This window comes from Oculina patagonica, chromosome 4, assembly GCF_052425735.1.
Source record: "Oculina patagonica isolate OP01 chromosome 4, crgOcupat, whole genome shotgun sequence".
Lineage (NCBI taxonomy): Eukaryota > Metazoa > Cnidaria > Anthozoa > Scleractinia > Oculinidae > Oculina > Oculina patagonica.
In genome coordinates, this window is record NC_135761.1 from 55,295,315 (window position 1) to 55,312,254 (window position 16,940).

At 38.8% G+C, this 16,940-nt stretch overlaps 1 protein-coding gene across 2 annotated transcripts; it reads left to right on the forward strand.

The window, feature by feature from the left end:
• Window positions 1-9,193: 9,193 nt before the first annotated feature.
• LOC144648867 (uncharacterized) lies at window positions 9,194-13,542 on the forward strand. Of its 2 annotated transcripts, XM_078508314.1 has the most exons (4): window positions 9,194-9,302; window positions 10,444-10,556; window positions 11,640-11,966; window positions 12,923-13,542. In XM_078508314.1, the coding sequence occupies exons 2-4, from the start codon at window positions 10,458-10,460 to the stop codon at window positions 13,526-13,528; spliced, it is 1,032 nt and encodes a 343-aa protein (XP_078364440.1). In that variant the 5' UTR covers window positions 9,194-9,302; window positions 10,444-10,457; the 3' UTR covers window positions 13,529-13,542. The 2 variants fall into 2 exon arrangements, with proteins under 2 accessions (XP_078364440.1, XP_078364441.1); XM_078508315.1 differs by lacking the exon at window positions 9,194-9,302 and having other exon boundaries at window positions 10,383-10,556.
• Window positions 13,543-16,940: the final 3,398 nt, after the last annotated feature.

The window sequence follows — 16,940 nt, forward strand, 5'->3', positions numbered from 1 at the left end:
TTGAGCAAATCTTTTTCATGCACAAGGTGACAGCTACTTTTATTTACGTAACCATGCAAGTCTTTGACAAAATTAATTTCCTCAAAATTAAATGTACTGTAAGACGGCCCTTGCGAAACGTCATCGCTTCTGCATGCACTGCGTGCCATTTATTTAAAAAGTTGCAAAAACACCTTTTAAGGTGTCTGAATACATATTTTAGGTGGCTGAAAGACACGCGCTACGATTTTCTGCATGACGTCAATATTGCTCGTGCAGGCTAAAATTGCGAACACGAAAAGAAATTCCAGCACTTTAACCGCGCTTGACCAAATTTGTACATACAAGAGAAAACTTCAAATACTTTCAGATAAGTCTTTAAACCTGAGACGGAAAACAATATGTCAAAAAGGTCGATAAACAACAGTGACAGAGGAGTTATAATTTCGTCTTTTATTATCGCTCGCGACCCATGGCATCATATTAGCCCCTGCGCGCATGTGCAAATCAATTCTCTTTGGGGATTGTAAAAGCCAGATTTTGATCCAGATTTTCTCGAAAACCTACCGTAAAAAACTATGAAACTTTAAGGTGGCTCGATATAGTTTTTTCTGGGCCATACCTACAATTTGCAATTGGCCTTTAAACGATCTTCCCTGACTCGGATCGATATGAAAATTACACCATATATTGGTTTTTGATTGAAATTTGCTTTAATATACTTTTTAAGGTAATCGATATTTCCATGGCAACGGTAAACAGAAAATCGCCAAATGAGTAAACCCTGATTTTTGCGTGAATCAGATTTACCGCTAAAAAACTAATATCAGCATCTTAAACTATGATGTACTGCAAATAAAAAATTCAAGAATTAAAAGATTCTGTATGTTTGATTTCGAATAAATCGCAAAAATGTTTCAAATCGTAGTTTTTGCACAGCGATAATAAATGAGCCGAGACACAAACACTACCCAGACGAAGTAATCTCAAAAAACGCCAAAATGTGTATTAAACTTATCTTTCGACGTCGTGAAAGTTTTGTTGCTTTCCATAGCGCAATGCCGAGAATTTGTTTTTTTTTTCTTGCGACCACTCGTATTGTAATTTTTAAGTAATTTTCGGTTTTAAGCGTTTTTTGAAAAATCTATAAAACGGCTCGAAAGATTTTCTTTAGACTTTCAGCACGCGTACTTGATTATGTAAACTATTTAGTCGCAAAGTTTTATTATCATTGATTCACTGGAACGTTCTCAAATTAAACGATAAAGGAGGCCTTCAAATGGACGAAAAACTTGCGTTACAATTCACGGTTTATAAAATCGTGTTAAAATATTCAAATTAATGTGCACTACATTCCTTTGTGAGAATTAAATACAAAAAGCTCCACCACGGATAACAAAGCACAGAATGTAGTGCACATTACCCGCAATTCCCTTTCTCACGGAAACCAGCGAACCTAAAACCCACTGAAATGGCTTCAAATCGCCCCCAAACGGCATAGAAACACAACATATGCATAGAAGAGGATACTAGGTAAGTCGATTTTATTGGATATTTTTCCTCTATTTTGAATTATTTTTTACGATCGGTAAATTCCCATACAAACCCTTATAATAACCTTATTACGCAATGTCATATGTGGTCTATATGTTGACGGCTCCTTTAGGAGCTTGGGCTACCTGTGACCTCACTGCTTTTGTTGTGTAAATCATGTTGTTCTGATGCGAACTAGTTTGGATTTACATAATAAAGCAGAGAGGTTTGTATCAATGCAAGGTCACCTCCAGCCTCACTACCATTCAAAGGCCAGGTCACTAAGCAGGCAACTGTAAAATGGACTATTTAAAGGGGTGATACTAACGAAATTTGGCCAGAACATCGAAGAACAAAACTGAGTGTGTAGGGGATTTGCTTTATTTTGGATATTTCTCTTGCGACAGCCACGGACACAACAGGGTCGGCAAATGATTCGAAACTTAAACTTTACGGGTCTATAAAAAGATAACCAATAAGAATTAAGAAAAATCCTGACACACTTTGAGAGATTGATGCTTGCTGATTAATATTGTGCAGTTCTTTTGCAGTAGTCGGTTGTGTTTGATACCCAATTAATTCGGCGGAATGACACTCGGTGTTTTTCACTTAACCGGCTTCTTACTTTTCAAGAATGGCTCTGCCAAACATCGGATTTTTTTTTTCGAAATTCACAGTTCTTTACCTTTCTATTGATATATAAATTGTGGTAGTTTACTTAAAAACAACGTGCGTTTGGCCGAAGGACACCCGCGTAGGTATTGTGTAACCTTATAATAATATATAATATTGGATCAAATTGCACAGCAACCCTGCAATTAGTATACATGGATAAAAACAGCTAGTTTGACTGTAGTATTTCACTGGTGGGTTCTATGGGTGCGTTTCTTTAAGAAAATCCAAATCTCACACAAGGTTTTTTGTTTTTCTCACGGCTCTGGAAATTCCAGTTAGGGACCATACTTTCCTTTTAATTATTTTAATTGGCTTTTAAGAACCCCCTTACATGTACACCCTTGGAATTTCCAAATAATTATGACCTTCCACGGGGTGGGTATGGAAATTTTCTGGAACTGCACATACTGGATGGATCGATATATGGATATTTTGTGTTTCTTTGCTTAAATCCGAAAATGGGTTATATTATGAATCTGAAGAATCCATGCATGACTCCATGATCCAAGTGGATTCATTAGATCAAATCTAAATCTGGATTTTTAGGATATGTGAACCATGGGTTTCTTTTGGAAATGATTGAGAGAGAATTAAAGATGAATTCCAGTCCATACTGCGCAATCTCGGCTGCAATGTTTATGCGAGCCCAACACGAAGGAATGTTTACAAGCAAAACTAAAAATTCCGCGACAAACTTACCTTTTTCTTCATTATTAACGCCAGATATCATTGCAAAACAAATAATAACGAGTAGAGGAACCTTGACGCCATTTCAAACCGACGTTTCAGCTCATCGGAAATTCTTGAACCAAACGAACTGTAATGGCGGACTAAATAAACTTCATGTATGCTGTCACCGAAGTGTAACGTTTCAACGAATTCAAAACAAAAACAAAAACAAACCCCGAGTCTGCGCAGTACGGACTGGAAATCAGCTTTAAAGCTGAAAAATAACCAAAATACCGTAAAAACTCGTGTATAAGCCGCACTCGTAGATAAGCCGCACCCCCAAATTTCAAGCATGATTTTGAGAAAAAAATAAAACCTGGCGGAAAAATGCCCAGTTGATTGTGAAAAAATGCTGGATTATGAGGAAATTTCAACAATCAATATAAAAGCTAAAGTTGATTCCTTGATCGAGAGCCTTTCCGATCGATGTGCAGGATGTCAGTATAAACACATAAACGGAAAACACTTCAGTCTTACCCAGAATTTTAGAACTTTATAGAATAAACATCATTTCTGCCAACTTTAACATTTTTGATCTTTTTCTGCCATTCGTTGACAGGTATTTCTTCGTTCATCACAGTTTTTACATCAAATTTTGCACCTGATTTTGCCCTGTGTTCGTGAAAAGCGTTCGTAGCTTAGTAACCAGGCACTAGTATCCAGGCCCATCGCCAAAAGACACGTGGAACGCCTGGGGGTTTAAAATTATTCACGGACGAAAAGCGTGGTTTTCGTCGCTGTTTTGAGAGGAAAAACTTTTTCAAAATGATCAGTCTCCTTGTTATTTGTGTTTGTGAGGATTGTAAAGAGCTACTTTGTCGCTTATATGGAGCAATTTTTCAGTTTTATGCGCAAAAATGCGCAGAAGATGCGGAGGATGCAGTGTGAGCGATTTATGCAGATTTATGTGGACCCGCACGGCCGCACCACCGCATCCTGTCAGATGCCCTGTAAAATTGCATGCAATGGTCTCGTAGATAAGCCGCACCCACGATTTTGAGCCCAAAATTTCGGCAAAAAAGTGCGGCTTATACACGAGTTTTTACGGTATAAGTGCAATATGCTGTGTTCATGAGGCAAGATTTATAAATTTATGCAGCTAGAATTAGTCTAGAAATTTGTGAATGAAACAATATTAAGTGTCAAGTACCACTAAATAATAATAAACAAGAAACTTCAAGCAGTTTAACACCATGCGGTTAATGCTTGACCACCTCGTTGAGTTCTTTGCAACCCTTCAAGTTTATTTTTTCCTTAGTGGCCATTTGGCCACCAACTACTCAAGTTTGGTCGCCAGTGAAAAATTTTAGTCACCAAATTAAGCTGATGCTTTCAATCTTTCCTCCCAATTTTAGTCGCCAGGCTGGCGACCTTGGTTCAAATTTAGTCGCCAGCTCCAAAATTTTGGTCGCCATGGCGACTAAAATGGTCTTAACTTGGAGGGTTGCTTTGGCTAGAAAGGCACAACGCTGCATGCAGAGTGAAAAATCTTTAGAAAAGCAGTCACTTGAGAAACACACAAATCATGACAGTTTGCGTGAGTCACAGAGTGTGTGACATGAATTTCCATCACCGCATGCTGGATAAATTCCTGCTTACGCATGTAAATATATTTATTTTTTCCGTTCAATAATTAAAATAAACCCAAACCAGTTCGTGAATGTCATTAAAAAGAAGTCCATTTCATGCCAAAATAAAGAGTAGACTAAGGCCATCCTGTTGTATTTCTTCGTTTAGCGTTGTCCGACGAGCTTTTGCAAGTATAAACAAAGGTAATCAAGCAGGTAATTCCCCTGGCCGGATGACGTGTTTCCGTGCCTTGACACATTCTTGATGAGCTTGCAATTTTTGTTTTGATTCCCAAAATAAACTCAAAACAAAAATTGGAATATCTAGAAAACAAGTTGTTGTTTTCATTCAGCATGTTCCGGCTAAATTGTACACAAAAATAAATATTTCACACAAACAGAGCGCAGAGTTTTCGTAGATATTTTTAAAATAGGTGAATGATTATTTATAGCTACAGGCGTGCGATCGCGTGGTATGGGTCTGACGTAAATAGCTTGGACATGTCTAAGCGGTCTTTGGTTTCGCTATGTGATTATTCAGTCCGCTCTTCAGGTAAAACACTCGAATGACACAAAAATATACATATACATGTACATCGAGTGATCACTAATAAACATCAAATCTTGCGTGACTGTGACCAAGGAGCTGACTGGGCTTCGTGGGTCTGGAATGATTTACCAACAAAAGGACAAACAAAAAACGCCGGCCAGATTATGAACTGGCTTCGCACTGTTAAAAAAATGGTTCAACAATATTCTGACTTCACTTGGACAAGGTAGTGGGTTCATTCACAAACTGAATACAACTTTCAGAGGCCAGGTCTGAAAACAGGTGTGGAAAATGGCATGCTGACGTTGGTCTGAAATAGGGTCAGGATTTGAATAAGTGGGCAGCACAACCCCACCAAGAATTTTGAGGAATATCCCCTCCCTGGCTTGCAGATAAGCATAGTCTTTAAATATAAAATTGTGCTTGACATGTAAGGAATCCAAAATTTATTTCTTTATTTATTTTATTTAGTATTTTTCCTTTTTATTTTGTATTAATCTTCTATGCACTAGTACTGATTACTGGTTTATACTAGCATTTTCTACGTAGATTTGACTGATTGGTCTTTCAGCTTAAATAAAAGCTATTTAATTTATTATTGTTATCATTGTTTGTAATATAAGTATCTCCTATAATTGCCTGATATTATGAAGGTATTAATAAAATGATTCCTACATGTAATTAACGATTACATTATGGGGTCAACATTTCTATGAAGTGATCGATTAACTTATTATCCAGCAATTATATTGGTAAACGTCCTACAAAACTTCAGAGACACCAGAAAATCAGTTACCATTTTGTGGACAACCTTCTAGCAGTACTAATTTACCCCCTTTGGACAAGCATGTGTTCAAAGGGATTAATTGCGCAACGCACACCATTAGTATCAGGTGATAGAAGTTTCGTTTTTCAGTTCGAGTCAGTTTTCACTTCGAGCGTACCAGACTGAAATTTGTGTTGTACGGTTTTGTTTCTGCTTCCCACCCTCGAGCTAGCTCCCACCCAGCGGGGGTGATTCTATTTACTGTCATAGGGTGGCAGAGAGGTTTATTAGGCATATTGTTGGCTGTTGTTTACTTTTTGTGCTAATAATAAACTTCTCTCTGTGCCAAAAAGCGAATTGTGTTTTATTTGTGTCAGGGGGCGTTGTTGGGGAATTACAGTCAAACCGAATGTTCTTTCGATGGGAACTTTACAATGTTGCGGCGCATGTTTAAACCAATAAAGTCTGGAGGTTCTCGGCTGAAACGCTTCGTAGGAAGTTCATTATGAATGGTTTTTTTTATGTTCTTTATATATAGTGGAGGGGGGACAGGGGGTAGGAGCTTGGAAAAAAGGGGCAGGAAGCAAAAGAGGGGACGGCAGGAAGTGGGATTCCTAAGGTTGTGGGAACCAGGAAAAAACGAGTAAAATTCTGCATTATTTTGTTATAAATTATTTTGCAATAGATATGGGACAAAGAGGAAAAAATGGCTACAGAAAGGGGTGGGAGGCGGGAGGTTCAGACCCCCTGGTCCGGTCCGGAACTTTAATTGTTTTAAAACAGTTTGATTTTTATTTTCCTTTGTTTCAGCTTGTTAACGCATGATTATGGACCAATGAAAAATCTAACTTACCGGTACCTATCTATTTCAGACCAAAACTGCTCGAAAACCATACCCTACAGGTGACACCCCACGTACTTATAAGCTTTTATAAGAGAGTACCTGACCCCCCTTCCTCCCACCACCACCCAGGATTAATTCCAGTACCGTAATAATTTGATTTAGCGCCCTCCTTCCGATAAGCGCCCCCTTTCGAATAAGCACCCCCTTTGAATGAGTTTTTGTTAATAAGCGCCCCTATTCCAATAAGCACTCCCATTCTAATAAGCGTCCCCATTGTTATAAGCGCCCGTATCTAATAAGCACCTCTATTGTGGATAACTGCCACTACTGAAGTCATTGACGTCGAATAGATAAACTTATGAACATTCACCGTACCGTACATGTATATATTAACTGCAGAAAGGAACAATTCTTCCAAAAGTAAATGAAATTTCAACAATTTGTTACTGTTACAGTTCCTGTTATTGTTAGTTATTTTAAAATTTATTCAAGTTTTGTTTTGAACATTTGGTTGTTTCTCAAAAAATTAAATAAGCGCCCTGTCCTGAATAAGCGCCCTGTCTCGAATAATCGCCCTCCATTGAGGAGCCAAAAGTAAATAAGCGTCCCGGGCGCTAAATCAAATCATTACGGTATTCCAACTTTTATAATTATTCAGATTAATCAACTAGAGATTATATAGATTCTCTTCGGATGTGTTTATTTGCAACAGTTTGTCTATACTTGTTGCATTTCACATACCAGTGCACTCAAGGGAGCAGCCCCTTCCCCAGGGGGGTGCTCTGGCTTGTAAATGATGATGGATGATCGAATGGAGGCAAAACTCAGGACCCCAAAAAATCCCTAAGTCTTCCGACATTACCCAAAAAATCCCTGGACCATTAAAATAACCCCCCAAAAAATCCCTTGTCAAATTACCCCTAAATTGCCAGGAGGGCAATAATATAACACAAAGAAAACCATAAAAAATTGAACGCTCGTGTTTGTTTATTCATCATACCATAAATATGCCAAGGCACTTTAGTTCGTTTTTAATACCAAAAAAATCCCCTATTTAAATCAAGTCACCCAAAAAAATACTTGCCAAATTTTCCAACCCAAAAAAATCCCGGAATTGAAAATTTCAAACCCAAAAAAATCCTTCGATCATCCCCGTCATTTACAAGCCGAAGTACCCCCCCTGGGGCCCCTGCACACCTTTAGCTTTCTTAGTGTTTTATTAGTTTAGTTTTTTTCTTTAGTTTTATTATATTTTTTAGTTTAGTTCTTTTTTTGGTTAGTTTTCTTTTTTTTTTTAGTTTGCCTGTGGGGGCAACTGCCCCCCTCCCCCCCCCCCTAGGGCCCTGATTCAGATATCTTTTTGTAAAATTGGTAATAAGAGCTGGAGAACCCTGACATTAATCATAACATCAGCCTTAAATTTTACAGATTAGAAGCAAGCATAAATGCAATAATTTATGTAGCTAGTGAGCAGCTGGCAGAGTTTGATGTAATTCAAAACAGGGACAAAATTTTCCATTTGAATAGCAGCTAAATGCTTCGTCAGCTAACAATAAATTAGATGATTCAGTAACCCGGAATGTGATGGAAAACAATAGGCAACTATGCACATGTTTCAAATAAACAATAGCCCTTTATTTCCCATATAGACGTCATAGGCAGTCGCTTTCTTAGATCATATAGAGAACCAAACTGGTTTTAACAGGTTGCTTTAACTTGTTAATTACTAGAATCAAACACCCCACCCAGTTTCCAAGAAAATCGTAGTAAAAACTGTCAATACAAACTCGATATACTGGTTAGACTGGTTTTCATAACTTGGTTGGTCAAGTTGTGCAGAGGGAAGTATATTAATATTTGACTAAAACCTTTGATTATTAGAAGTATATCTGGAAACATTTGGCTCCATTGAATAAAGTAACAGCGAAATCTGGCAGTCAAGATTCTCAAGTACATCGACTCTCGCCTTTCCGAATTAGCTCAACATGCTCTAATTCTTAGAAAACAGTTCGCATGCATCAAATAGTATCATATAACAGTTTAGTGACTAATTAGCCTACCTTCTCTTTCGATTTTCTTGCAACTTGACAACTCAATGCAGATGATTCACTTCAACCCATTGTATTTGAAATTGTCTTTGCACAAAATTCTGAATCGAAGCTAATAAATCTAACCCGAACTACGCCGGGTTAGCAACTCTATGCAGAAATTTCCACGAATCAGGTCTTATATGCCGACTGTGTTCTCATTTCCGAGAAACCCCACGTGGGTAATACCTTTTATGGTTATACGAAAAGTAAGCAACTTGAATTCGCAGAAAACCGAAAGGTCAAACAGACATTCTTCTTCCGTGCGTAACGACGTGTATCAAAATTTAAACGAAGACAAAACTTTCGTCTGACTCTTAGTCGATTTTCAAGGGAAAAAAATTGATGTGTTGAATACGTTTGTAAGCATCATCAATACATTAATTTTAGTACCTGACGTGAAAAGCCGTGATCTGACAAGGCGGCGCAAGCATCCGTGACTTCAGTGAAGCAAAGGTTTCCGAGAAATCCATTCTCAAGATAATCATCCAGAGCGATAAAGGCGGAACTTCTCAGTTCAGCTTCAAGACGCGGAAATACTTTTAAACACTGACTTCATCGCCTCTTACAGGTAAGTCTCTTCGACTCGCTTAGCTTCTTGCAGCAGTGATCTATATGAGGTAGAGAAATAACCGCTCTATTAAAAGCTCAGCTTTGCAGAAGAGCGATAAATAAACACTACACAGCGGTCATTGTATGAATTCAAGGTACCAGATAAAACTACATACGTAAGGTTTGAGCTGTGCTAGATTGAAGCGAACGAACGACGGAGCACAATCTTTTTCCAACACAGAAGACGACGCGATGCCGGCACGAAAAAACACGTGTGAGTGATTTGCGCGGATCCGCGCGAAAATTGATCGCGAGTGGTTTACGATTTCGCGACTCTCCCGACCCCCGACTTTTGTTTGCCCGGGAGGTGGGCGAGTTGTGATCGGGCATAAATACAGGGAAACCTCGCTCCTGCAAATGGGTCTGCAAATATTTGGTTCAGCGATAGTTTTACTTGACTTCGACTGTACAAATGAAAAGTGAAAGAGAAACTAAGGGAGATTTAAAGCCAGCATAGTTGCGCGCAAAAGTATTTTTCCTTTACTACACTTTTCATCTGGTTTTACCGTTACTGTAGTGGCATCCGGCCATCCGTCGGAAAAGGTATCTCGTTTATACGTAGTTATTAAATCTGTGTATTAAAAACTCGGCAATTCGGTACGCGCAAAACAATTTCTACGCTTGTGAGCGCGAACCGTTATAAAGAAATTGCCCGAAATAAATTTTACACAAGGCCAGTATAAAGGAGTTGCTTTATTTAGCCGAAGAGCATTGTTGTTCCGCTAAACTACCTATTGTCCAACTTATTGCGATTACAAAACTGGCATTTGTGCAGGTAGTGACAAGATGATTTTTTTTCTGGACATCGTAAACAACGAAGCTAATACGCTATAAAGTGAACTATGCGAAAATTTAGCGTGCTTTTTCAGTGCCGGAACAGAATTTGTTCAACTCGCTTAATTAAAAAACCCCCTGAAATCATGGTTTTGTTTTCGGTCATTTAGACGACTCCAATAAGCATCAGCTATGACCAATCATCCGGCGTGTTTTCGTTTTCTTTTCCGCGTTCTCTCTGAAGCAGATGGCCAAACGTGTTATGATAACACCGCCTCCTACGCAGACATAGAAATAACTATTTTTATTATTGTTATCGGTTTCAGATCTCCGCGTGAATATGTATTGTGATCTATGCAAGACCAGAAAACTTCGACGGGAATTTCCCTTAGATACCATCACAGAAGACTGCGATCATGCACCTTTGCACTGTCTTAGGGTAAGTTACTTAAGGAAAACTAGGGCAATAGACCGTGAGATGTGCAGACAAACATTCAGTGGGGAACACAAACTCTGTTATTTCCTCTGTAGGATGTAACATACAGTAAAAACCCGCGTGTAAGAACCTAGAAATTAAGAACCTCCTGGCAGAAATTTGCTTCCTTAATACCCCAAAAGGTTCTTATATGTGGGGTTAAACTATTTTATTTATAATACAATAACTGTATTTTATCAAAAAGGATGTCTTTAGAGATCAAGAATTGCACAGGGAAGCTAAAAAATGCCAGTAAGTACCCCAAAATATAAGAACCTGTTTTGCCAAACTCTAAAAAAGCAGGTTCTTACACGCGGGTTTTTACTGTAGTTAATGGACTTGTAAGCCGTTATTTTAAGAGGGTAACTCCATCAGCTTTTCAATTAAAACTTATGAACTAATGATACGTTGTTTGATAAGCTTTGCAAAAGCCATAGGATTTCTTTGTGAGTCTCCTTATCAGCCAATGTTCCTGTCCGCGATGTTCTGCAATGTTCTGAATGTTCTTGTCCCGGAAAAGCTAGCCTGCGTGGCAATCCATTCTCGTCCCCAGAGCCGCTTGTCCCTCTTGGCCGGCAGAGCCTGGGGTACGAGAAACAAGTGGCTCTGGGACACATGATTTGATTGGCTAGATCTTCAACAAAGGAAAATTAAATTTAGCAAATCAAATCAACCGTTGCGGTTTAAGAATCCCTTTGTTGTAAGGGATTTTACTACGGTTGATTTGATTGGCTAGATTTAAATTCTCTTTGTTAAAAGTCTAACCAATGAAATCATGTGTCTCCAGAGCCACTTGTTCCTTTGTGCCCCAGGCTTTGCCGGCCAAGATGGACAAGCAGCTCTGGGGACGAGAATTCGTAGCAAAGCATCTCGTACGAATGAATAGTTTTCCACATTTTGGCTGCGTGAAAATTTGGGCGAGGGCAAAATGCGGGAACGCTTTCTGTGCAGGCTACAGAGGGGCGTTCTGTGATCACCCAGAAAACTGCTGAGAAGTTCTGCATGTATGGGTAACGAAGTGACGTGCAAATTCATATATCTATACAGTGTGTGACGAAACACGTTCAGGAGTTCCACAAATGTTCTCATTGTCCTCAAGCCGTCACCACCAGTAACCCGCGGTACCTTGAATGCATAGCAGCCCTTGAGAACCTGTTCCCGAAATACACGGCGCCTGCGGCAACGCCTGAACAAGTGGAGTCATGTTCACTGGAGAGCAATCAGACGATATCTGTTGTCATGCTGGGTGGGGACAGTACAGTAGTGGCGTACCAACCAACAATGACGATTCAACATCTGAAGAACTATGTGCAGTGCCGACTCGGCCCAGCACCACAGAAACAGCGCCTGTTGTACAAAGAACAAGAGCTCAAGGTAACTGAACAAAATGACCTGTTTTCCACACGCCTAAATAGTACACACATGCACTACCTACGCCACCGAAGATTTCAAAGGCCCGGTGATACACGTTTTATTTTAAAGAATATGGGTAGCAGTACACGATATACCGCTGTTTCGAGAAAGGTTGCCCTATAAAGTACAAGAACGCACGCGACCATGTCGAAAGGTCTACTGTAGTGGGTAGTGATACTGTAGCTCGCTAATGCTTATTCGAAGTTCACGGTGTTTCAGCGGGATAGAAGGAAAAATACTGTATTCATCACAACTCACGATTTCTCGTTCCTGCTTGCGCTAAGCATTGTGAACTTACACAAACCATAACTATCAAACAACAGTGTGTCTGAATTAACACTTTTAAAACCACAATACCTTTGGGCATTGTTGCATAACACAATGTCCGATGAAACAGCTATTCGAACAAATTCCCACTTCCAAAGAACAGGGGTTTATTGGCAGCAGTCGTATTTATTGCAGCATCCGGATTTTGAAATCCGTACTGCTCATTCGGGACATTTGTCAACTTGTGCTAATTGTTGCTGTTGCAATCCTTATGCTTTTAAAATTGCATGGACAGATAAATTATTTCAAAAGGCGAAAAAGTTCAAACGTAACTATCGAGAACGAGAGTATCCCAAACTGAGAGTGCCTCGCCCAGAGTTTAAATGATAGTCTATGAGATTTGAACTTTCTTCACTAGCCCTCGGCAACTCTCAGAATGTTCTTGTTTGGCGCGGGCTTAACCGATAAATCGTCCTTATCAAATAGACTACGGGAAGTACCTCTTTTCCCTTTGTTCGCGGAACGAAAAGCACGTAAAGCGAGAAAAACGGCTGCGCAAAAAGTAAAAGTAGTCAGTTTATAAGACAGGGTAGCCCAATATGGTCGCTCGAAGAAAGATTTAATTTTGGTTTTTTCTTTATTTATTTCAGACTCACTCAGGTTTCAAACTGGCCACATTGCAAGATTACGCTGTTCAGCCCTTTAGTACACTGCACCTTATTGTTGTGTTGTACGAGATTTCCGACTCCCTTGATCAAACGATTTTCGACTTGTTCTGGGGCTATCCATCTAGTGGCTGCGATTTTCTGGATGCATCCGTTCTTATTTATAGTGGAATGTCTTTCCAAGGGCTCGTGGACTATGGCCATCGTGTTTTCAGCGGTGTTTCGCATTCTGGCGACGTAATGGATCACAAGAAGAGCCTTGGTCACCATACCATTAATGTAAAGCTAAAGAGCCTGCCCGCTAATATTGACAAGCTGTTTTTCACTCTCAGTGCATATGTGTCACCAAACATCTCCAAATTCAAAAATCCCAGTTTACGCTTCTTCGATGCCAAGGAACCTAACAAACAGCTGTGCAGCGATCAGATGCAGAATGCAGCATACTCCCAGGCCATCATTATGTGCAGTTTGTCCAAGATCAACGGGGCATGGAAAGTTTTCAGTTTACGCACGCCGTCAGCAGGAAATGCGATAAATTACTCTCCACTGCAGCAGAAGATTAGCGGGATCATTTCGCAAGGATTATGTTAGTAAAGTGATATTACAAAAACTGATTTGAAGCCAACCTCGTTCCCAGGGCTTTTCCCTTGGTCTTCCAAATTACCAAGGGAAAAGCCCTGGGAACGAGGTTGATTTGAAGCTACAACTTGGGACAAGCTAGTTTTCTGTTTTGTTAAGTTTGCATAGTTTATGATCAAGTTTGTTTAAGCGTGACTACCTGTCGAAACGTCGTTTTTTGTAAAAAATTGTCTGTTATATGTATGTTGCTTTCTAAACGATTTTGTTGACAAAATCATTGTAAGATAGAAACAAGACGAGAAATAAAAACGTGCATATATGCATTACAGTTGGATACTTGTATCACAAACAGCAATAAAAGCTATACTACGTCGCGAGTAAAAAGATGACACCAGTATGAGATAAAAAAAGGGAAAACAACAAGGTCTAGCCTGGAAACCTAATTTGTATACATTGTTGAAATGACCCCAACTTGTGCTTGTACTATGAGGATTTTTGACAAACCCCAATTTATGTGCACAAAACAATTTTGCCTTTGATACGCACGGGGGGAGGCGCGATGGCCTTATGGTTTGCGCGCTAGACTACGCATAGAGTGGTCTGGTGCCCGGGGTCATGAGTCCGTGGCCAAGACACTTTTAAAATTCTCACAGTGCCTCTCTCCGCCAAGGTGTATAAATGGGTAGCCGCGAATCTCATAGGGTAACCCTGCGATGGACTAGCATCTCATCTAGGGGGTAGAATTACTCCTGGAAACTAAATGCTACTAAAACCGGGATAAAGTCCCTGGGATAAAGTAAAACTCCGGTGTTGTGGAACACTTTGGCCTGATGCAGGCAGAAACCTTTGCGGATGGATTGAAAAAAAAATAAGATATTTTTTTTTTTGTTAAAACTGCATTTAGGTTTAATAGCTAACGTTAAGCTATTTGACTAGTGACGTTAGTAAGACACTTCTCAAGACATCAGCAAAACATTGGCAATGTACAGTATTGGTGTGAACTTGAATGGAATTTTTTACGAGATCAATAAAGCTATCGAATGAAAAGATGACTTGAAAATGAAAACTTCGATTATAATTAAATACCAATTGAATTTTAGATGAGAAATTCCGGAAGTGACATCTGTGTTCAAAATAGGAATTTTTGTACAACTTAAAGTTCCGAAAAAAAAGACCACATGTTTTGTGAAAATCACAGACAAACATGATCAGGAAAACAAAACAGACCAATGGGTTTTATTCACGAAAATACAACTTTCTTAAGAAAGAGTTTGTAAACAAGACAATGGAATCGAATTACATTTCACACGAAATATTTGCATACATTTGAACTTACAAAAAGAAGTATCTCTGTCGAGACATAATAGCGAGACCTTACATTAATCATTATTGTATTCTGATCTGATTATTATTTTTTATGCATTAACTATTTGAAAGTGGTTCTCATCGATGAAAACAAAACGGTTTTTCATTCACTGCTTGAAGTATTTATAGACGTGAAAACATTCGCTTAATCAAATTACATTCTGCACGAAATATTTTTTATCTATTTGTCCCGAAACTTTGAGGAAATTGAAATCTTTGTGGACAGTACTGCATAAAAGCAGTTCAAAGAATTGAATAAAAAGATAAGAACCATATTGATAAAGGGAATTTTAAAACTTTATTTTGGCTCATTTTGACGAAATTCAGGATTTTCAAAGACTGCCAGTAAACGGCTGGATCTTGTCTGTCTCTAACGATTTTGCTACGGTTTCGAACGAGCTATTTTTCAACATGATATCATGGTAGCGGGGAGAAGTCGGTTCGTTCTGATTTTTTCAATACGGTATACGAGTTACAGGTCAATATACAGACCCTTTGTACAATAAAAAACGTTTTAGGAACAAACCATTGTGAACTTATTTTCTATGTTGATCAGTAAAAATCCTTAGTACGACATGGGGTTTGTTATCAAGTTCGTTAGTACGTTAATACTGCAAGGTGTACATATATAACCTCAGGGAATTATTATCAAGTGTGTTTTGTTTTATTAGCGGTTTATACTCTAAAGTCTTGGTATGGGAGATCAAAATTAAGGCAAATTTTTGTTATTATCTGATTGCTTGGCACAGATTAGTACGATACTGAATTTGTTAGGAAATGTAAACAAACATTAAATTGAATGAGTGTAGAAAGGGAGGGACAGGTGGGGGTGAAAGGCTAAGGAGATGGAAAGGGAGGGAGAATTAAAATCCATGCTTGGTTATATCACGCAACCTTTGACTTCTGTTGTTTTCTCACAAGAACAAAACTTAAGGTGGGGTTCTACCTGAATTTGAATGGAACTTTAAGAGATTTAAAGAAGGGATTGAAGAAAAGAATGGAAACACCTCCAAACAGTTGACCCCCTCGCAAGAGCACTCCGGGTTGTCAGGAGACTGTTTGGTTTCCGTCCACCAATTTTTAACTTCAAATTCAAATTTTAAAATCACATTAAATCTCCAATATTTCTTATTTGTCTAAATTTTACTAATCCTTTGAGAAAAACTATCGCCTCCCAGACATCCCTCAAAATCGTCCAAAAATTAACAAAATACTGCAAAACAAATATATATGGGATAAGTGAAGCTTTTTTGGATTCCTTGAAACGCGGCTGAACTGGTTTTCAGTGTTTTCCAGCCCTTATACTTTGGGTCAGTACTACTATTCTTCACCAGTTGCTATTACAGTAATGGTATGAAACAAATACCTAATCATTGGTCAATAAGTTGTGATCATTTTCTTGACAATAGTAGTTACCTGATTAGGAGTTGTATACTGTTCCATTAAAGTGTAAGGGCTGGAAAATACTGAAATGCGTCAGCCACCTAAAGCGTTGGAAAAATTGGTCTTCAGGTAAAAACCCCGCCTTTATTAAGTATTGCGAAAAGCTGCACTTTGCTAAGTGTTACAAATTTATATTTTCTAGACATCTAGTTCAATCGTTTATTTGTATTGTGCGAAATATATTTTTATAAGTTGAGACCATTATGTCATTAAGTAATAATGCAATCTTGAAAACATTCCAGATTTTCATTATTAAATAGAAACACGAAAAATTCAAATTTGGGAAAACAAGCCTGTCAAAATGACGTTGCCATGGTGATTTCAAGTTACTGGCACAATAACTAATCCTACCAAATTATTGCGAGATAAATTTTAGATAAACGCGCAAAGTTTGGCAGCGTTTGGTTGAATCTTGAAATAAGTATAAGCGTCCAAAGTCAGCGCGGGCCTCACAAGCCCTCCCCCCCCCCCCTCCCCCGGCCTGAATAGGTTTAAGTGACTGTTTTTCCAGTGATTTTTACTGTACTGTACCCTGCCTTTCAAGTCAAAACAGATAGCTAATTATTAAGCGCCCGATTTTAAGCTTCTCAAGCTTCTTGTTTCTTCTAGTTCTCAT